At 43.2% G+C, this 23591-nt stretch overlaps 1 protein-coding gene across 1 annotated transcript in view; it reads left to right on the forward strand.

The window, feature by feature from the left end:
- Nucleotides 1–23224, forward strand: part of SHQ1 (SHQ1, H/ACA ribonucleoprotein assembly factor) — an 81429-nt gene extending 58205 nt beyond the window's left edge. Inside the window, exon 12 of the mRNA XM_066614796.1 lies at nt 19205–23224. Within this exon, the coding sequence (XP_066470893.1) occupies nt 19205–19871 (667 nt within the window). The 3' untranslated portion in view covers nt 19872–23224. The remainder of the gene's footprint in view (nt 1–19204) is intronic.
- The last annotated feature ends 367 nt before the right edge of the window (nt 23225–23591 follow it).

A 23591-nucleotide genomic window follows, 5' to 3' on the forward strand; every position in this document is an offset into this window, starting at 1 on the left:
ACATACCTGAAAACAATTGTTGCATTTGGTAACCTATGGTAGTCTACATACATGTTTTTTACAGGCACTTTCTTGAGTGGTATTAATTCCTATGGAAATCAAGCAAGAAAAATGAATTTAATCCAGAAAATCTTTTTTTGAAAAATAAAAAACCCACCACCACAGTTTTACTGATCACACAGCTACTGAAAAAGATCTTACGCTATTTCCACGTAGTGATTCATTCAGGAGTACAATATGTGATTTATTTGAAAAGTGTGATTTATTAAAACACTCCTTGCTTAATTACATCACTGCTGGCACAATGATGTCACTTCCTCCTTCATGACATCACTTCATGTCTTAGGGGGATCCTGACAGGTTGTCATACATAAAAAGTGAGTCCCGATGCTAAAGATTTTGGGAACCACTGAATTAGTGGTAAGAATTAGACAAAGACCAGGGAGATTTGAATTCCAATTCCCCCTTCTGTCTTGAAGCTCATTGGGTGAGCTTGGGTCACTTTTCTTTTATTATCTTACCTGCCTGACTTCATGTGGTTACTGTGGTGATAAAATGGGGGAGAAAGAGCATCATACAGCACTCTGAGATCCTCAGTGGAAAGGTGAGATAAAAGTTCAATACACACTGTTAAATAAATGAGATTGTGACTAAGGGCCCAATCCTATCCAACATTCCAGCTCCAGTGGAGCCACAGTGCAGCTCTGTGGTGAGGGGACACATGTTCCCACACCTTGAAGAGGCCCCAGTGACTGCCTCTCCACCACAGGATGCAGCTCACACTCCACTTGCATGACTACACCAGTACTGGAAAATTGGATAGGATTGGGCCCTAAGTTAACTGAGGAACAGTTAACTGAGAACTGAGGTTCCTGTGGTCTTAATCCAACACTCCAGTCATGATGCTTCACTGGTGTTCAATGCACTCATTATAAGTAGCAAATAGAATGACCAAAAGCTGAGCTGTTGACTCTTGTAGCAGTGGTAATCATACCCCCCCCCCAATGTATTAAGTAGTACATGGTATAAATGGAGCATAAAGTTGTCTTTTTGATAAATTTGCATAGCAGTCTGTTAACATGAACATTAGCCAGGAAACAATAACTGAATAAGTTTTCTAAACTAAACAAATATAGGTATAGTCGCAGGATGTATAAAGTCATAGGATATGGCTTTCCTTGGCTCAACATTTTGCATGCTTTGTGTTCCCCCCCCCCCAACCTGAACAGAGACTTGTGTACATGAACTATGTCAAAATGTGTGACTTTGATTTGTGGCTTCAGTTATAAATGTTGTCAGCAAAATGTATTGGTGTAGTACAATTCATTGTTAGCATTAGAAGTACCGTAGATACTCGCCTATAAGGCGAAAAATTTATTCCCAGAAAAGCAGCCTGAATCATTATCTCCGGGGCGGGCAGGCAAGCAGCGAGGGTGGGGGGGAGACAGGAGTGAGCCAGCCACTCACTATTGTGGGAGGGAGGGAGGGAGCAAGTGATCTTCTGCTGAGAGGAGGCTGTGCAGGCTGGGGTTGCTGCTGAGCATTTGCAGCTGCCTGCAGGTGTGGTGTGCTCCACGTGCTCCTTCAGGCTGTTGCCCAGCTGCAGAAGCTTCAAGCGCAGGGCAGGACAATTGCTACCGAAGCCATCAGCAGCTGCCCTCGCTCAGCACCAGCGCCATCTCTGGAGCGGCACCCAAGACTAGGAGACAATGAGCTGTGTGTGGGAGGGGGCATCTGAGCGAGGGAGAAGCAGTCATTTGAAACAACTGAGTCCATCTTCTCTTTCCTTCTTGTTCCCCCCTTCCCCCCTTCCTGCGGTATTTAAACTTCAAGCACTCCATTGGAAAGCCCAACTTGCTAACCCCCTTCCCATCTCCCCACAGATGAAGTTGGACAGGGTGGGGAAGGGGGGAGAGTGATCTTTTTAAAGAGAGAGATAGAGAGAGAGAGAGAGAGAGGCAGCCTGCAGAAGGCTGTATCTTTGTTTCTCAAGCCATTGAAAGGGATAAGTCCATCTCCTCTGTCCTTCTTGTTTTTGCCCCTCCCCCTTATTGAATCCAAACTTTAAACTCTCTGTTTCGAAGCTTAGGCTTGCTAGCCCCTCTCCCCATAATCATTCACCACTGATGAAGTTGTACTGGGGGGGGGGGGAGAGAGGAAGAGTTAACTTTTATAAAAGGAAAAGTTTGTGTGTGTGAGTGTGTGTGAGAAAGAGCGCTTAAAACAGTTAAGGCTACAATCCTAGCCTCACTTTCATGGGAGTAAACCCCACTGACTATTAAGGGACTTGCTTCTGAGTAGGCATGCTTAGGATTGGGCTCCCAGTCTATTCCCTCCTCATGCTTTCCTCTCCACCTCTCCCCTTACTGTATACAGTCACACTTCAGTCTCTCCTTTGCAAAACTTTTTGCAAACCTCCTTGCTAACCTCATTTCCCCCTATCCTCACCAATGAAGTTGGACTGGAGGGGAACATAAGAACAGCCCCACTGGGGCAGGCCATAGGCCCATCTAGTCCAGCTTCCTGTATCTCACAGCAGCCCACCAAATGCCCCAGGGAGCACACCAGATAACAAGAGACCTCATCCTGGTGCCCTCCCTTGCATCTGGCATTCTGACATGACCCTTGTCAGAGGCATAAGACATAACCCTTGCATAAGGCATTATGAGTATGCATCTGGCATTCTGACATTAAAGTCCCTGCATTTGTGTATGTGGGGGGACCATCTGTGAGAAAGAGAGACTCAATCTCCCTGTGTGTGTGTCCTTTTCACTGGAAGAGTCCTGGAGACCTTGCAAAGATGCAAAACACAAGCAGAGAGTAGAATTTAAAAGTAGAATTATTCTGCAGCAACAGGTATTTTAGCCAGAGATCTTAGCTGCATGCTGGCAGGAGCTAGGAAGCACTTGCAACAGCTGCTTATGTAAAAAGCTTGTAGGAGAGCATGCTTGCTTCTGCAATATCCCCCTGCCAGGACCTCCACATGAGCACCACTGTCCTTCCTCCACAGAGGGTCTACTTTCAAGTAAATCAGGTGCAACTATGTGCAGCTGCACTTGCTCAGTCACTCCTCATTGCTTGTCTACTGTGAACTGAATTGCACACTCCCAGTTGTGTGTTGTGTGTTCTTCGGAGAGCCTTTGGCTTAAGGCACCAGGCACTTTAAAGGAGGATTTCATTAATGGTTCTACTGGTATGCTGTTTCCAGTGTACTTAGAGCCTAGGCTTGTCTACTCAGAAGTAAGTCCCATTAAAGTCAATGAGGCTTATTCCCAGGAAAGTGTGGATCGGATTGTGGCCTTACTCTGATAATGTTTACAAATGGTTGTTGAGAGAACAATTAAAAAAATTAGTGAACAAAAATGTATCTTATGATCTATGAGATAGATCATAGTTTTTAATAAATTAGAGACTATTTTAAATACTGTTTTGCTATAGCAAAAAAGTATTAAAAATAGTGTATGTATGTATGTATACATGTATGTATACATGTATGTATAGATGTATACATACTATGTATATACACTGCGTTTTTAATAAATTAGTGACTGTACAGTTCTTAGGTAACAATTACTGGGAGGTTATTTTTCAGGATAAAAATATTTTATCCTCGGGTAAAATCAGACAAAATTATAGTCAGACACCTCCCTAAGTTAAACCCGCAACTTATCCGAGGGTCATAGCAAATTCCATGATTTTGGGCTCAAAACCTACCCTCGTCTTATCTGTGAGATCGACTTAAGTGTCTACAGTGATTTGAGTGAATTGGCAGAAAGTCCATATATAAGTGGAGAAAATAGACTTTGCAATTCTTCAGAGAGCCTTCCTGTATCAAATGGTCTAAGTGTACCATTAGCAATGAAAGTGTAATGCATTTTGGTTTCTGCTGTTTGATCATTACGTTGGTATCCTAGACCAAACACTCACGCGCTGAGGAGACATTGCATTCTTGCATGGAACATAATGAGCAGGTGCAAGAGCGCATCCTTTCCGAAGTTCCATAGCTACGATATTTACACAGCCATTTAGGAAAGCTGCAGTTGTAAAACCAGAGGTAGTCAGATGGTGTATAATTTTGTGTACACAATACCATGAAAGACTAATCCACCCTTTAGGCTAAGTTCCTGTTGAGTCTAGCTAATTACCACGGGGCACATCATGTTGCATGTGTTTGCAGTGAAGCCAGAGTGTATGCTCAGCACTGATGTGCTTCGTATGTGACCAGTGGAATCGCAATGACTCTGACTGATGAGATTTCACAACAGTGAGCCAAAAGTGGTCTGCTTTCTGAATTCTGGAAAAATGCTGTATTAATTCTGTTTGTGTCAAAGGTTGTCTACAGATTAGGCTTTTCGTACATGTACTCTAAATTCCTAATATACTTGGCAAGTACTTATACTAGGTTAAATACGTATACAGTGTTTTCAAAGCTTGTTGACAACTCTCAAGCTCAGATGCTCCTTAGGAAGAGCCTTTATGTTGTTATACGGGATAATGGAATTATAGCATCTCTGCTGACAGTCATCTCTGCTACACCTTAAAAATATAATGGGCAGCCCAATCCTAAACTGCACTTGCGCAGCAGAATTATACAGCATGGTCTCTGCTGTATCCAGTGCAGCTTAGGGGCAGGCTGGAAGTCGTCTCTGGGTAAAGGGATATTTTTCCCTGAATCCTGAGTAACACCCCAGCCTGCCCTATTGGGTTATTTGGATCTGCACCTGTTGAATAGTGAGTAGACCTGGGAGGGGCGTAAGGATATGGTAGAGCCTGCTCTGTTTATCCCAACCCCTCCTGGGCTGTATCTGTCCCCTTTTCACCTCCGCTCCACCTCCCCCCCAGTGCATTCCTTACCTTTGCCAGCATCTAGTCTCCTGGATTCAGCATCAGAAGGGCAGCACAGGCCCCCCCCCATCAGTTCTACTTACTCTCTGGGTGCACAGATGTGCATTATGGCATGTTTGCAACATCCTCTGCTGGTTTAGGGACCACTGCACTGGTGAATCTGCATGTTTGGATTGCACCGTGACTCAAAATGGGTCTTACACACTTTTGTCTTCTGAAATATTTCAGCAAAATGGGAATGTTTAGAGGCAGATAGATTTCTTTTAGTTGCAGTTAAAGATTAGTCATAAAGACTTTTATCTCACAAGTACTGTACATAAGTATCACTGACGGTTCAGTTTTTGGTTCCTTACTGCCGGAAGTTTCTGTTTTGCTATTGGTTGTACCACTGACCCTGCTTGCTTCTGTGTGAGAGGGTTTGTTCCAGCCCTCCATCTGTGGTATCTTTCAGCCTTTACTGAAGCTTAATTGAACTTCTATTGTATTTCAGTTCTACATTTTCTGCTGTTAAATTGCTGTCAGTTTTTCTTGTCATCTGCTTGGAATTACTGTTCCTAATTTAGATTAAAGTTTGATTTCCGAGGGCAGCGTGTATCTTAGTGCCTTGACCTCTCAAAGTTTTAGAACATTTGTGAAGCTGGAATCCTGTGCTCTGCATGGATGTAAAAATAGCTGCTTTAATTTTCTCATGAGTTTATCTTCATTTTCTAAGTGATATTGTAATATACCCAGTAGCTGTCTTGTGTGCAGGAGCCATTTTGTATAACTTAAAGTGTGACCAACCAAAGGTGGGAGAAGGTTCTAAACGAGACGAAGGCAGTTCTTGGAGGGGGGCAATTTATACTGTGGTTCCCTGCTTCACCTTTATCAATATGCACTGTCCAGAGGTGGTGTGGATGTGGGCTAACAAGCTAAAACTAAATCAGCACAAAACAGAGGTTATTTTCCTTCGGAAACCCACAATGCAGGTCTTAGAACAGCGGTTCTTAAACTTTCTAGAAGCCCTAAAGGCTACTGCCTGATTTATAAATGCCAAGGTGTCTATAATGGTGAATGGGCAGAAGTGCTTGCTCCCCTATAAGTAGCAGCTTGTTTAACCCTTGATGCACATCACCTAATCTGCCTTGTCAGTTTTGCCACCACCAAAAACTGGGAAACAGGCCACTGGTGGGTCCGGACCTGCAGTTTGAGAACCGCTGTCTTAGAATATTGGACTATTCAGTACAAGGCTGCATTCCTTCTGCAGGAGCAGGTCTACGGTTTGGGGGTCATCTTTGCTGCTCCTGGATGTCCAGGTTGGATCCTTTGCCCAGCTTAGGCTAGTATGCTCTCTTAGGCCATATCTATCAAACCTAAAACCATCGGTGTCTTGACGACATTGAAACTTGCCTACTACAGTGCACTTGATGTAAGGCTACCCTTGAAGACTGTCTGGAATCACAGTTACTGCAGAATGCAGCAGCCTGTGTATCCTCTGGGGCTCGGTGAGTTGATTCAGCCTGCATGCTGTTCCTGCTGTATGCTGGCTCCTGATCTGTTTTCAGGCTTGATTCAAGATGCTGCTTTTAACCTTTAAAACCTTATACGGCTAGGGAGCAGGATAGCTCTCTCTCTCTCACATGAACTGTCCCCTGAAGTCAGCGGTGGCAGCGGCACTGCTGCACATGTCCCCTCTGGTGGAGGCCATGTTGACAGCAATTGGGAACGGGGCCTTCTCTATTGTGGTTTCTCTTGCTGTTCTTTTTAAACAGAATTCAGTCTCAGTGGGAGTAAGAACTGCCTTGTTAGCCTTTTGTCAAAGGTTGAAGACTTTCCTTTTCCACCTGGCCTTGCCTTCTGAGTGAGTTGCTTTTGGCTTTTCTGGTTGTGTTCTGTATTCTGTGTTAATAATTTTGTATTGCATTCTTTATGATTGCTTACGATTATTGGAACTTTATATTTTGTTTCTATGTGTTGCATTTTACTTTTTTTCTTCTATTTTTATACTGCCTTGAACCCACGATTTATTAGCAAGGGAAGGTGGGACATTCCATATTTAAATATGGTGAACCCTTGGTATCCGCAGGGGATCTGTTCCAGGACCCACCCCCCCGGCAGATACTGAAATCCGAGGAGTGGCGGCACAGTACCATAATTACCGTAGGACCCTGCCAGACTAGAAAACCCCTCCTGGATGCAACCAAAAGTCATGTCTGTGAACCAGAAGTGGCTTCTGGTTGTGTCAGATACGTGTTAAGTGTCAGATAAGAGGCTGAGGAAGGCCCTGGGCCATGGCCCTTCCCTTGCCTCAGAACACCTCCCAGGTGGCTTCTGATTGTGTCCTGGAGACACTCTGAGTAGCGGGCCCAGCATCTGCAGATGTTGGAATCCATGGATGGGATGCTGTAGATACTGAGGGTCCACAGTAACTAGCCTGCCCCCAATTAGGATGTCCAAGCTTGTTTTTTTATTATCAACGTCTCCTTTTAAATCTCCACTTTCCAAAGATAGATAGATATCTGCCACTTGCTCACATTCTCACATAAACCATGGCAGGGAGAGAATATACTCTTGCTTGATAGAACCTCTTTGAAAGGTGGATTCTCTGCCCCATAGCTGCCTGGTGGAAAACATAAGTGGGAGGGAGAGAGAAGATGTGATAACTGTCAATAGAGGAATGTTTTTTTCAAGTGCCTCAAGGAGGGTTTTGAGGGCCCCCCTGTGACCTCACTTGGGAACTACGAATCTAGTCATCTGGTTTTGTACTTTCTCTTCCCTAAGTGGTGAAAAGGTTATGGAAGCTTCAATAGTGTCTATTCCCTTTGAAAGAGAGAAGAATAGAGATCTTCAGTGTCACTATAATACTGTGTTCATTCACATTATATAGATGGGAGAACAAGCGATATGGGCTCTGCAACAGCAAGCGCACTTAAGAGAAACCTCAGCAAAATCAGTCTAGTCTTCCAAAGCGCAACCCAACTCCAAATATAGCAAATTCTGAAGCTGCTTGTCCCCAGTTTGTTGAATGACCCTGAGCCAGACAACTCTGTTAAGCCTCCACCCTATTGCTGCCGAGAGTGACTTCCCGACATCTTTTTAAATGGTTCATAAAGATATAGACCATGAATTTTAACTGTCTGAATTGCTACCATTCATCACAGGGTGGCACCCTAGTCTGAGCTCTGAGAGAAAGTCCCATAAATGTGATCTGGGGCTTTTCTTGTATTCTGATAATAGTCCAACAATGAAACTACTTCTTTTAAAAAAAAGATAATCATTAATGAAATGTTTTTAGATAAGGAATAGATTCAAAAGAATGAGCAAGCATTTTGTGTGAGTTGAGTAGTGGGGTGATGGAGCCAGGGCAACAAACACTCTCCTTCCTTTGAGAACAGAATTACTCAACACCCTACCTACAAGCACTTATAGACCATGCACAAAGAATTCCAAGTACGTTAAACCACCTTGGCTGAAACCAACCAGGAACATATAGTACCACAACGAAACTGTGAAGGCAGAAAGCCTGCAGTGGGGTGAGGGCTATCCAGTGTATTGCACAAAATGTCATATATATGACTATATAGGTTGGGCATCCCTTATCCAAAGCGCTTTGTACCAAAAATATTTTGGATACCAGATTTTTCCATATTTCGGAATACTTGCATATACATCATGAGAGATCTTGGGGATGGGGCCCCAAGTCTAAACCCAAAATTCATGTATCTTATAACCTTTATGCACAAATACTGGAGGTAATTTTATACGATATTTTTTAATAGTTCTGTGCATGAATCAAGATTTGTGCATGAAACACAGTCTGTGATTTCATTTCTTTAGGCAAAAAAAAAAAGTCATGTTGGTGCTCGAAAAAGTTGGAATATTCTGTATTTCAGAATTCTGGATAAGGGGCACTCAGCCAGTATGACATTATGGACTGCTATTTTTCTAGTATGAAAAGTGCTTTGGACTGGGCGCTGGTGTAGCTGGGGGGGGAGGCGCACTAAGTTTTGCAAGGAGCCTCCTGGCAATGTGCAAGGTGCACATGACTTCCATGTGTTGCCCAATCCCACTGGTGTAGCTGGGGGGGGCACACTAAGTTTTGCAGGGAGCCTTCCTGCAGCGTGCAAGGGTTCTTCCCCCTCCCCTTGGGAGGCATTTGCCTCTGTTCCCCGTCGCATGGCTCCAAAGGGGAGGGAAGGAGCCGCTTGCACACTGCCGGGAGGCTAAACGGAGGCGAATGGCTCCCAAGGGATGGGGGAGGAACCCTTGCACGCTGCAGGGAGGCTCCCTGCAAAACTTAGTGCGCCACCCCCAGCTACACCAGTGGGATTGGGCAACACATGGAAGTCATGTGCACCTGAATTTGTGACATCATACCTTCTGTGGGCAATTTCCCACTGAAATTGTTCCCGTGCACCCTGACCCAGGGGAAAATGTGAACTATAGCTCCACTTTATGTTTCTGTTTGAGCTAATACAGAGCTCAATCAGAAATGCAAAGTGGAGCTCTATTTCACATTTTGTAGATGAGAAACTGTAAATGAGAAAGACACTTCTAAATTATTTTGCCACCTGTCTTTCAAAGGCTTCCTGCAAATAGTGAAGGTTTTAGGAACATTTCTGAACACAATTTAGCCAGGGGGAAGACCAGAAGGGGTGCAGGGTGACTGCTAGCCCCACCAACAATAACACAGCTTTTTGTCTTGGTTGTCGCCCCACATGTGTTGGCAACCTCTGGGATGCTGCCTCCACTTCTTTGTCTGTTCCCTAAAGCTGTATGTTAAATTGATCATATGCATGTTTTCATTTAACTTGCAATTAAACATTTTCCTTAAGCAGTTGGCACAACGACAGCTGATAATTACCAGCGCAACACTTTGAAAAAGCCTTATTATGCTTGTTTATGTAGGTTCACTCTTGGCATAATAATAAGCTATCATTACTACAAATGTACTTACTTTATGAGCACACCTTAGTGTAATCATGAGACTCAATTAATCACATGGGAGAATTAAAATGAGTGACTTTAATCTTCCCAAATTAAACACTTGCCAAAAGAGCTTTAAAACTTAGGGCATATTCACCTGATCGTGATAACCCATGCTTTGCACCCTTTTTTTGTCTTGGCTAACTGCCTGGGGTCACCTCTACTGCAAGCACTTGTTTTTTTCCTTTACTAAGTAAGATCTGTTCAGCTGCATTCCTGCTCATGGTGTCTCTCTTGGGATGGTGCCTGCATTGTGTTTACTGCAGTTTGGCTTGCCTCTCTTCCACTGATTTAGATTTCGGAGTGTTTATAAGCTTTCCTTCTAAGCTGGCAAGTAGATGGGGGGGAAAAAGCAAAATTGGCAATTTCTGTCAACAGGAGTCTGCTGTAGCTCAATGGCAAAGCACACACTTTGCATTCAAAGGGTCCAAGCTTCAATTCCTGGCATGGGATCTCTTAGTAGTGTGGCTGGGAAAGGCTTCTGCCCAGGACCTCGCAGGGCTGGTGCCATTCCTAGCAGGCTGGATTAACCAGCTGCTTGGCAGCTTCATTTGTTCTTCATTAACTCTGGTTCACGAGAAACCTTTTCTTCCTAGCAGCATCTGCCCAGCAAATGTCACAAAACTTTTTATTAACCTTGTTCTGAAAAGAAGTCTGGCATACTTGTCATGTGCTTAGCATCCACTTCCATTGCCGATTACTGATATTAATGACTCTTTTGTGTCCTGTGACCAGCTAGAAGATTAGAGCCACTGGGGGCATGTCTCCGGTTTGTATGCTTGAGCCAATAATCTGAGGCTATGTCCTTGCTCATTTCTGTTTCACTGTTTCTCAGAAGACATGTCAGTGTGATAAGTTCTTCTCTCCTACGGCTCACTGGCAAAAGAAAAACGTCTGTGTTACTTTATGCTGTCAGTGTGATGTGTTTTTCTGTACCCAGGTGGGCCTGCAAATACTAACCACTTTATGGAATGTCTCATTATGAAAACCTATTGCTTGCGCTAACAAAATCAAAGGGGTTGGTGTGTGGATGTATGTGTATTTGGCATAATTATTCCCACAACACAGAACAAGTAAAACGTTACTAGTACCCAAGTACAGTATCTCATTTCTAGTATTTGGGAAAACCATTTGGATCTACCTTGGTTGAAAATAGAGCAGTCTCTGGTGTATTGAAATTTTGAAGGATTTACAGGGACAGGCTATTAGCTCATTCCAAACTCTTTAGAAACTAAATTGTTTCTAAAATTGTTATGATTCTAACTAGTTATAGTGTGATTGTCTAGTAATAATAAATAATAATAATACTGGTATTTATATACTGCCTTTCTGTTCATCTTTGTGCAAGGCGTTTTATAGGCCTTGAGCTATTGCAAGACCTTCATTCATTCATATAAGTTCATCTTTAATATATTAATTTATGTAAACTTCTGTAAATTTATTCAAATTTTAAATGCAAATTAATTATTTTTTTCCCCGGCTTCCCCTCCTGCCCAAAACTTTGGACACCCCTGCTCTAGACCAAACTTCCTGCCTGGTCCAAATTGTTCATTATAATATAGTCTAAATCAGTGGTTCCCAAACATTTTAGCACCAGGACCCACTTTTTTTTAAAAAAAAAACACACTATTGGGACCCACCTAGGTTTACAAGACTTAAAAATAATCTAGAAAGAAATGATATTTTTACTTATTTACTTGTAATAATAACCAGAAAATAGATACTCCAACATTTATCTCTGTATACTTACACATGTTTGTAAACTGCGGGAGCTCTTTGCTGGGCAATTCTGATTTTTGAAAAGCCTCAGGACTTGAGGCAATTAGTTATCTGATCCTTGCATCACCTGTGTGTTCATTGGGGGCTCTGCTCAGCGGCTTTGTGACCCACCAAAAATCAAGTCATGACCCACCAGTGGGTCCCGACCCACAGCTTGGGAACCACTACTCTAAATAATTATAGTGCTAAAATGGAGGGTATTTATTTAAAAGATGTATTTCACACCTTTCCTGAGCTCAAGGCGGCTGGGAAGTTCATATTTGATAAAACACAATCATAAAACATAATAGAATACAAGTAATCTATAAATTGTGACCTGAAATTATTTCACACTATTCTACACAGGGTTTTTATTATAAAGTGAAACTGGAATTCTGCCAGTGCAAATGATTGCTCACCTATAATTTATGACCCTGTGTTTGTGGTGAGGACAGAATGGAATGTATTCTGAACAGGATGTTCTGTGGTTTCACCTTCTGAATGTGACAAATAGATTTCTCCCGAGGGCCATGTGCATTGGTCAAGCCAGCCACAAACAGAATACCTGCTTGCTAACCGCAACAGAGAAATTCACCCAGACAGTGACCACTTTTTGCGTTGCATGTTGAGAAACAGAAAAGGAGGTATTTCAACTCTCATCTTGGTAAGCTGGATACTAGAGGTGGTGTTGAATAATCTCTTAAGGCTTTTGTTATGGCAGTTTGTTTTGGTTTTTGATTCTACCCAGTGTCAATTGTATTCTCTTGTTTATAGTTTCATTCTTAGTATGATATGGCTAATAGTTGAGACAAATGAACATGAACGGAAACACTGAAATAGCAACCGTAGTGCATGCAATGAATTTATATACTTGAACAAGCCTCAGATTGGGAGAGCTGCAGGAAGCCAAGGAAATGCAACTATACTTGCAGGCTGCCACCTGGATCCTTTCAGTTTATGTAAATTTTGCTGCCTGCAAAGCCAACAGCACATATCCAAGAAACATCCAGAACACATTTGGACTAGTTATGCTTTTTAAAAGCCAAATGCTTCTGGTTTAGTCGTGGGGAGAGATGGCATTGGGTTGTTTGGGTCAGGCACTGGCCAAGGGCCCACACCCTTCTGAGGGACCACCTGACCCAGGGATCCTTAGTGGAAGTTGTAGTGCCCCATGCACTGGCAGGATATAGGCAAGGAGGACCATGGGCAGGCGATGCAGGGCTTTTGCCCCCCCCGGGCCCCCATTAACCCGGTACCAGCAATTAGGACTCTACAGCAGTGTTTCTCGAGGTTTGTCCTTCACCGTACCACTTCACATGGTCCACTTTCCACCACAAGTAACTGGAGAGGACATCATCATCAGTTAACTTCTGGGTTGGGAGACCAGATGTGATGCGACAACCACCAATAAGGGGGGCTCAGGGTGGATGGGAAGAATTTTTTGAGCATGGAAAAGCATGCTTTGGAGCTGTACCAGAGCTCTGCCCACCGAGCTGAGCCTCCTACCACTATTGGTTGTGCCACGTTTCCTGCTCTCACTGCCAGGCAGTGGGGTCCTGTACGTACCAACTAACACCATCTCACGTTCCACTGATAGAACTAATACCACTGTTTGAGGATAGCTACTGGCTGTATTTTTGTAAGTATGTTGGGGTTCTTGTTATGTGACTGAGATAGATTTGCTCTTTTTCAGCTCTTTGGACAGGTGATAAGTCTTTCAGCTATTGACTGAGATATTAAAGCAAGAAATGTTTAGTATAAATACCTTAGGGCGCAATTCAAACCTGCGCTGGAGCAGGCAAGCCAGGAGGTTTGTTCTGCATCCAACGCAGTGTCGTTGGCTGCAGCGGCTCAGCCAGGGGCAAGGGGAAGCTCTTCCCCTTACCCTGGGTAAGGGCTGCGCGCCCTAATGGGTCTCCTTGGACCTGCGCCACCTCTGGAGGTGGTGCAAGTCCAAGGAGAGCGAAGCGGCTGGAAGCCGCTCCATTCTCTCCGGGGATGGGGGTTGGGAATTGGCATAACCGCCGGCTCCCAGCCCTGCCCCCAACTCCCCCAGGGCCGCCCTCCCCCAGCCAGAAATACCCCCTCCCCAACCCCCCACGCCTACCTTTGCGCTTGCATTGGTGTGGGAGCTGCCATGGAGGCTTCTGCCTGCCTCCGCACATCGGCGCATCTAAATGCGCCAACGCGGCTCCCACCCACAGAGGTGCAAGCATGCTTTACAGCACGTTTGCGACCCTCCTATGCTGGCCCATGGGACTTGGGCCGGCATAAGGCGCCTTTAGGATTGCGCCCTTAGTCGTGTTATGAATTATAATTTCTGGATTCAAGTAGATTCATCTAAGTGGGAATCTTGCTTTAAGATAAGTAGGCTATTTGAACAGGGCTGTTATTTCTCTACAGCCTGCCTCTTGCAGAACCTCTTTCTCTGGTTAAGGCAACCTGAATTTGTTGTCTCAAAGCTTTTCTTCAGAGCATAGCCATATTTCTTTTTAATAGTAAATGAAACAGAATTAGAGCTATTCCAGGCTATAAACTGGTATGTCAGTCTGCAATCAAACAAAATTTATCTTTTCCTTAAAGAAGTTGGATTCTTCAGAGAAGGAGCAACCAGATGAATTGCTGAGTTTGGGGATGTTCCAAAGGGTTAAAGAGAATGTCATTGCTCATGGGAGACACTGGAGGTAGAGACAGTAGGGGAGATAGTGGGGGAGACTCTCGGGAGAGTATTGGGGGTAGACATGACAGAAGGAAGACGTCTCCAGTGTATAGGGTAGGCAGGGGTAGGTGAGGAAAGGGAAACAGAAAGTTGCCAATGAAAGCAGAATTCGTTATGGGAAGAAAAAGGGACTCTGTTAGATATTGCAAGGGGGAAAAAGAGCAGCGATAGAATTTGAAGGCTGAAGATCTGCCTGTGAGGGGGTGAATGTTCTTGCTGTCACAGCAGGTCACTGTTGTCGGCGAAGCTTAAAAGTATCAGACAACTTGAAACTGGTAAAGGAAACTTTTCCTGTGTAGTGTATTCTTGTGTTAGCCTGGGGAATGCGTTTGCTGGAAGGTATCCTTGGCACCAAGGCATTCTCAGAGCATCAAGAAGCTTGTACTGACAAGGCTGCTTCTTTCCAGGGATTACAATCCAGCAGCCGCTCTTGACAGTGTAACTGCCTTCGTCAGAGTGTTTACTCCACCAGCTTGGCTGTGTGCTGGTGCTCCATTTATAGCAGCTGCTCTTGTTGGACTTGCTTGTTAGGGAAAGTGATATTCATAAGGGATAGTCATGCAACAGGAAATGCTGTGTTGTTTTTTTTCCTGGGTAGCTCATATGATGTATACATACTTCTTGATTACTCATGATGGTTTTGCACTCCCTCTGGGTTCAGCAGCAGTAGGTGTCTGAATAAGTCTGCCTTCCTTTCCTGCTTGTGGGTTTACCAGAGGCAGTTGGTGGGCCACTGTGGGAAACAGGATACTGAACTAGACGGCCTCATGGCCTGATCCTGCTGGGCTTGTCTTATGTTCTGTTGCTGTGAGGCAAATGGTCATCCACCAGCTTTGTTCCTATGCTGTCTTGACTATCTCTGAAAGCAGGTGAATTGCAGAAAGATGCTTTAAATCCTTCTAATTTCAGGGGGTGTGTCAGGTTCTTTGAATTGTATACATCATAGGCTTTTCATTATGGATGTTTGTACTACTATATAGAAGCACCTATTAGGTCAGAAGGAGGTGTGTTGTAAATTAGTTGACTGTTAATTTATTCCTTGAGGTTGAGTAATCTCTTGATCTCTCTCTTTGTGGGTGGAGGGAAGGAATAACTGTACCATAGGACAGCAGCCAAGGCAACTCTCCTACGTTCTGTAATAAAGCTGTGAGCACAGGGGGAGGGAGGGAATCAAGCAAGTATTGCAGATTAAATGCATTCCTTACTGGAAAGCTGTGCCACAGACTTTTTTTTGCAAAGAAAAGGATGGCAGTCAAAAATACACAGCCGTGTTGCATGAAAAATGGAGCAGGAGGGAGAGAAAGGAAGAAAGGGAAACAGGTATAAACAGCAGGCATTCCTCCTACATTTTTTTGCAGTAGAGTTTTGTCTCAGGCTATCAATCAACTTTTCACCACTTCCTGCAACAGCAGGTCTGCTATAAATCCTGCCGTAACTGACTGGGTTTCATTTCCTCTGCGAAACCCTGCTAACCTGCGAGGCATGACACAATGACACCAGTGTGAGCTGCTGATAATGTAATACACGACTCCTGTGAGGCTAAAGTTGAAGTGCTTGTTCGCTCAGCTGAATGATTTTAAAGATCTTTATATTTGACTTCCCAGAGGGGATAATTACTCAGTATAACACACGACTTTTTCTCTAAATCTCTTAAAGGAATTTTATTTAAAGGTGTGTAGAAAAGATGGGAACTACTGAATGGCAGCTCTGATGCTCTCTCACCTGTCCAAATTGCGTCCGTTTCAGGAGACAATGCAACGACTAAAAACACGTTGCAGGCAGGAGGTTTTGGTTCAACACCAATTATAAGAATATGATGGGAAAGGCAGAGCTGGGCAGAAGAGCACATGTGAGGTCCTTTCCAGTTCAACCACTGGTATTTCAACTTAAAGGGCCCCCACGAGTGGAAGAAGAACAAACTTCTACCTGGAATTCTGAAGAACTACTGCAAAATGGCAGTGACTGCACTGAGCATGTAAAAAGGCCACTGGCTTGATCTTTCACAAAGCAGATCCTTGCATTTTGATAGGACCCAAACTGCATTTTACTCAAATCACTCTCCCTAATAATAATAATAATAATAAACTTTATTTATATCCCGCCCTTCTCCCCGAAAGGGACCCAGGGCGGCTTACAACGTGTTAAAAATAGATTAAAAACATAATTTAACAGCGAATAAAAACATATTAAAACACATTAACAGATACTATAAAAACAGTAGTCAGATAAAAAGTCAGATAAAAAGAGCAGAACGCAGCAAATCATAGAGGAATCAGGCCTTTAAAAATACTAAAAGATATAGAAAAGATGTTAAAAAGGCCATGAACTCAGAAGGCTTGTTTAAACAAAAAGCCTTCAGGCCTTGCCGAAAAGTCTCAAGAGAGGGAGCCATTCTCAAGTCAAGGGGAAGGGAGTTCCATAACGTTGGTGCCACTACTGAGAAGGCCCTATTTCTATTTCTAGGCCCTAATCCCTAAAAATATTAACTGTACAGAACACCCTACAATATTTGAGAACAGCACCCAAAAATTTACAATTCTCTCTTAATTCAGTTGTTAAAGATAACTGTCAAAGCTATTAATTTATATCACCTTATTTTCCCATGTTTTCTTTTTTCCTTCTTCTAACTGAACAAATTTTCGTTGTTCAGGACAGGACAGGTGGGCAGAGGTTTCTGAAAAAAGCTTATTTCTCCTTGGTCTTGTTCACAATGGTTTCTCACACTCACGCAACTCATTTGTTCAAACAGACTTTATCGTGCTTAAACATGCATTTTCCCATGCGTTAGGACTCTTACAGAAAGGTCTGCTCATCAAGGCAGGTCATGCACCTTTCTTGTAAATGTGGTGGGTGGGTGAGTAGGCAGCCTCCATTTCTTAATTTCTCAGACTTTGCAGACATTTGTCTTCATGCAAACACCTAAACCTGGCAAAAGACCATGTTCAAAACTCAATGGATCTATAACTCCAGGCATGCCTCATCTTTTTGTCTTTTATTTTTTTTTTTAAAGAAATGCAGAATCCCTGATTAGGTTCTATTAAGTTAACTTTTGCTTGTTAGACACTCAATGACAGAGTTCAAGGGCGCAATCCTAACCCCTTATGTCAGTGCTTTCTAGCACTGGCATAGCGGTACCAGTGGGACATAAGCTACATCCTACAGTTGGGTATCACTCATAGCTCCTCAAATTAAGGGAATGTTTGTTCCCTTACCTCAGAGCTGCATTGCCCTTATGTCAGGGCTGGAAAGCATTGACATAAGGGGTTAGGATTGCACCCGAAAACAGATACTGAAGGTCATTAGCACCTAGGACCTCTTTTTTTAGATGCTCAACAGGTAATGACTATTTTATTAGATGAAAATTGTAGTATCAAACTACAAAAATCCAGATTTTTCCAAACTCTGGCTTTTGAAATGAAGTAACCTTTTTCATTCTGTGGAAGCATAAAGCTTTTTTTTAAAAAAAAAAATTGGCATCCATTGTGTAGGACAATGAAGTTCTGGAATATAGAGTGCCAAGTTAAAGTGAGAGATGTCCTTTAAAGCAGAGGGTCCCAAACTGGGGCGCTGTGATGCCCCAACCAGGGAAGCTCTGTCACTGCCCCCTTATGGGGAAGGGCAACAGTGATGGCAGCTGCAAAATTGCTATGATCACGCTGCTGCCTGGGGTGGGGGGGGAAGGGTTTTTTAAATTTACCTGGGGCTATGTTTTATGTGCTATGGCTCTCTGGAGGGTCCAGGGAGCCTGCAATGCCCTCTGCAGCCCTCTCCACACTTCCAAAGTTTTGTAAAAGGGGAGGAAACCACTTCCGTTTTTGCGGAAATTGCATGACTGCCTTTGCTCCTCCCCCACAAGCACTTACCCCAGCTCCCAAACTCCCGGAGAGTTTGGGAATTGCTACCTTAAAGTTAGGAACATATGGAAACCATATGATTTGATCTGCCTGCCCCAATATTGGACTAAGGGGAAGTTGTACCTGAAGAGCTGTATCTTGTTTTGTTCTGTTAACTCTTGCCGCCAAGGTCTGTAGTTGTTCTGCAGTTAAATCCACTTAGGGAATCTTTCATTCGCTATTTTGGAGCAATCTCCACTCCTTCCTAGAAAGAACCTCTCAAGTGTTGTTTTTTGGTATTTTGCATCAGTAATGTCCTTCAGTTTCTCTGGCACTGGAATTGATAGGATGGGACAAGCCAGTCCAGAGATTTAAAAAAGAAGAGTGTGTGTTTGCAAAGCTAGTGGATCTCTTTATTTTTCATTAAGGGAATGTGGTGCTTTTTCGTCATTCTTTGCTACAAGAAAAGTATTGCACAGTATTAGAAATCGACCAAAAAGGATATGTGCGTGGGTAGGGCTGGAAAGACATTTTCCCACCCAGAGAGGAAATTTAATTCAAAGATGCCTCTTTAAAGCCTAAGTCACCAATTCCAAAACTTGACACTTCAATAGTGTTACATTTTCCCTGTGCCAGGATGCCGGTTTCTTACCAGTCTTAATAGCAAGAAGAGCATCTCTTAAAGAGAAAATTGCTTTCTGCTGACACTTTCTGGAGTGACCTGAATGTTTTGCCAATCCAGGGAAAGTAAATCAGCCAGAGGAAAAACGAACCAATCTCTTTTGTACAGATTACTGCAGCCTTGTGCATCTGAAGAGCTTCAGAGGGAAAGGGCATAATCAAGTCGTCAGAGGGATTTTTTTTGTAGTGTAGCTTGAAGGGACCGAATAATAATTTAGACTGCACAGTCACTGTGTAGGACATTTGCTGCACAGGACGTTTGCATAACGTGGGTAATAGGAGCATTCTCATTTCAGCATTGAGGTTCACTAGTTTTAATGCTCTTTGAATTTGTGGCAGTCAAATACCGCATGTTAAAAAGTATTAAATTCTTATTCTGTTTGTTGTGTTGTTTTTTTTAAAGGTCAAAGAAGTTGGCTGCCCTTGCTGAATGTGTGCAGAAAGCAAAGCTAAGTAAGGCCAGTTTAGGTTTTGAGCTGGAGGAGCTGGAAGCAGCAGCTCTTCTAGTGCAAGAGGAAGCCAAGGAGTTAAAAGCCGCTGGCACAGCCGTTTCCAGGCAGCAGCTGCCTCCCTCCAGAGGAGAGGGGAACGACTCTGAAGACTCGAGCAGCACTTCATCATATGAGACAGGAGGCTCGGATTCAGAGGAACAAGAGTCCTCAGCCAGTGAAGATGGGAAAATAAATCCTTTACAAAGCACACTCCAAGAGAAGAGGACAGCCCCACTTATTGACTGTAATGGATTAAGGCGAGACACAGACACTTTGACGTTGGATGTTAGTAATGAAAAATCAAAGTCTGTCTTACCATCTACATCTGTTCCGGGGAAACTGATAGAGGAATTAAGAAAGCAAATGCAGACTGCAATTAGGCTTTCGGAGCAGCCTGAAGGATCACGTCCTGCAAGTGACAGCAGCAGTCACAGCCACGCTTCAGAAGAGACGGCAACAAGCTGTGCAGATCAACCTGGAGGACTTTCACTGAATCCGAATGGAAAGGGACAATTCTTGGAGGTGACGCCAAAGCCCAGCCCTTTTCTGTTTCTTGGCACCACAGATGAGGCTTCCTAAGCATCTAGGAATTGAATGAGGCTGGAGACAGGAAGGATTTGAAGTTAGGAAGGTCCATTTTAACAGTTGAATGATGCTTCAGCAATAATATGCAAAGACAAAATGGAGGAGTCCATAGGTGTTGCATTTATTTTTCAATTGCCTGCCATGTCCTTAGTCAAAACTTTATGACAAAAGTGTACAAGATTGTATTAGAAGTTAATATGCTATTGATAAACCCCAATAAAACTGGTGCCTATATGTAGAAGATTTTGATAACCTTGAGTTAGCGCTGAAGTAACATCATTCCGCAAGCTTAGTAGTCTTATCGCCAAGACATGATCACTTATAGATGAAGGCTGTTGGTTCCTATTCAGTAACTTGTATAAAATATTTTTCTTGTAAACATTGTTTTCCTGATTCCTAGCTTTAAAAAAAAGGTTCACTTGCTATTATGTTATCATACATTTGTAGTGATCCATTTGAGTTATCCATAGTGTGTAAGCAAGCAGTGAATTCCTGACTTCAGAATCGAACAAGCTTGTGTCTTAATACTTTCTGCCACCTCTTCAGTTCATTTGCAGCTTTATCCTGTGCATGTTTATGCAGAAGTAAATCCCACTATGTTCAGTGGAGTTACTGCACATTTAAGTGAGCGTAGAACTGTACTTGTATGTTTTGTTTTCTGTGAAACATAACTCGTTTTTGTTCTTTAATCATGTAACTTGTGTAGACAAAACACATTTCACTTATATAAGAAGTCAAATGATTTGATGCATGAAATCAAAATGATTTTAAATGATCGTTGCTTCCACTGTACTGCTAGGATGTGTCTGGGATCTTAAGGAAGGATGGGGTAGTGGTTAGAGCATAGAGCTAACTACAGGAAACTGTCCTTTTTGTTGTTGTGATTCTTCCAGTGAGTAATTATCAGTCAAACTAGACATGATCATAAACATGAGATTTTCTCTTATGTGTGTGTTAAAAGAAATGGAGTATAAGGGAAGGGAGTGCTCTGAAAATTTAGCAGGGTGCTAGAGGACTCTAGTGCTTGATCTTACCATAGTTCCAATCCCAGTTGCACCCCAACACAGTGTTTTGATGGGAAAAAGCTTCAACTGCAGTGGCAAATTGCTTAAAGGCTCTCTACCCCTCTACTGCACTTTCAGGATGATGTGTTGTTTCTTTAAAAACAAACAGAGCACTGAAGTGTAATTGACACCTTTAGGGACATGTCTAGCTTAACCTTAAAAGATGCAATATAACTAATTGCCAGACTTGGGCTACAGAACGTTTTCTGCCTGTTTTAAGACCTGTGCTGCAACCACTACTCTCCAAGTTTCCATGGCTAGCAGTAGGCAGCACTGTATTTATTTAATGCATTTGTGGTTGCACAGTCTGCAAGTGTGGTATCAAGTGTGCAGTACAGCATCCAAAGGATTTTCTTTCTTTTTCATTTTTTATTTAACTTGTTCTTTCCTCCATGTTTAGCAGAGACAGAATAAATTATGGATGTAACATGTGCATTTTTTTTAATTGCCCTGATTTTATTAGGTACATTTGAAACAGTATGTATCCTGCACATGGTCCTTGCTGTGGGATGCTTTAAAGAAATTTCTGCTGCAAAAAAGGACCTCATTCTTCCATCTCTCTCCTCCAGTTTGTGGCTGGCAGCCAAGAAAAGAATCTGCTTGTCTGCTATGTGAACAGCTCTGTTTCTCTCTAGGAACTGACAACTCCTGTGTTAGTGACATCAATCTCTTTGCTCTGACCAGAACATTGCATTTTCTCCTCTAGTAGGGAAGAATGCTACTTTGTTCTAGTGTATCTTGGTGTACTTGATCTCTTCACTCTCTCTTTTTTCTTCTTTACCTCCCTCTTCCCAATACGGAATTTTTATTAGACAGAGATGACAGCGACATCCTTCATTTGACATCCCTGTTGTAGTGACATCTTTCATCTGTCAAGGTGAATCACACAGAGAGATGTAAAGTAATGTGAAAACGTGGCTTATGTCCAAACTAACACCATCTGATATATCATGGTTTGTGGGCACAATCTTAACCCCTCCGCTATCCATTAATGCTGTGGCACCAAAACGGTAATTCTAGCTACTGTCCCAAGTCAGTGTTCAAAATGTGCCTGCTCTCATGCCTGGAACTGTTTGGTTCTGATCTTTTCATTGCCAGCGTTCTAGCCGTTGTCCCCACTCAGTTCTGCTTCTGCCCCATGATGGCACCTGTTCTTGTGAGCCATTGCTGTGCCTTCCACTTAACAGGAGTCAACTGGGAGCCACCTCTCCCAGTACTTGAGCTGGCATAACAGACCCCTTCCACCTTCTTCCTCTTGCATCTAAATGCCTAAACCATGCTATGCTTTGTAAGGAAGGTGCTTGCAATTCTAGAACTTTGTTTTGCACTTTCTTTTGCAGGGAGCATTACAGCTAGCTTCCCCTGATGTTTTATTGCTGTGTGTGAACTGTAAAGGTGAGATATATATCTCTAAACCTGCAGATCTCTGGTGGGTATGCCTTTCACACTTGTCATGTACTTCAGAGAAATGCCAACAGCCCGCTGTATATCTGTTGTTTAAATGTGAAGACATTTTCTAAAGTGGCTTGTCTCTGTATTGGAATCTGGAAGAACTGGCGAGGAGGTAGATGTGGTGTCAGCAGTGGCCCCTTTAAGGGAAAGGCCTGGGCATCCAGCAGAGTGTGCTGCACAGCTGCAGCCACTGGAAGGCAATAGAGCCCTCAGGGATATAAGGAGCACCTGAGGCAGAAAGGGTTGGTGGGTTTTGAAGGAGTGCAGGTTGGAGGTAGGAGAGGAGACTGACTGACTTTATTGAATTTGGAATCTGACTGTGGATTGTGACTGGGCTTTGGCTTTGGACTTGGATACCCTGACGGATTTGACTGACCTACCTGGAACCTGACCTTGGACTGTAACTTGGCTTATTGGCTCTGGACTCTGATTTGGCAACTCTCATTGATTGGACTGGTTTACTTGGCATCTGTGGACTGGAACTGGACTCTGACTTTTGCTTACTGCACTGGTGAGTTGCACAAGGGGGACTGATCAGCCTTAAGTGGGCATGAGGCCCAGTGGATTGGGATTTGGCAGAACAGTCTCCTGTGTGTCCCAGTGTCGGAGAACACCTTTGTAACAATGTCGTCCATGTCTGGAAAGCAAAGGTCTGTTGGTGAGGAACTTTTCCCATTTTCAGTGACTATGTCTTGCTGGAGACTTGCCAGAGCTATTGCATCTTTTAGGAACCAAAGGGTTAAGGCAGAAGCAGCTTTAATTAGGGTTACTATCTTGGGTTATTTACTGGTTACAGACATGTACTTTCAACAAGCTACTATGTATATTCTTTTAACAGTGATAGTAAAGAATCATTTCTCAGAATGGGATTGTTGGCATTGTTTCTGGTCATAGCCCATGCTCTTAAATTGCTCTGCAAGAGAAATGTGGCAGATGTGCCAATCTTTTTCTCCCAACTTCCTAGCTTTGTCTCCTCTCTCTGGAAAGTTATCTGGAATTTTATATCAAAATCAGGGAAGTGCTGATGAGCCTTTATTTGGTAAATTCAGCATATAATGTACCAAAGGAATTGATTCATTCTTCTGGAGGGAGTGGGCTTAGCAGCCTGCCATCGTTGACACAGCTAAATATTGTCAAAGCTGGTGTTTCAAGGCTGGAGAGAACAAACAAGGAAACACATGTCAGACAGATAAATGGC

Source organism: Tiliqua scincoides, chromosome 2 (assembly GCF_035046505.1).
Source record: "Tiliqua scincoides isolate rTilSci1 chromosome 2, rTilSci1.hap2, whole genome shotgun sequence".
NCBI classification, from domain to species: domain Eukaryota; kingdom Metazoa; phylum Chordata; class Lepidosauria; order Squamata; family Scincidae; genus Tiliqua; species Tiliqua scincoides.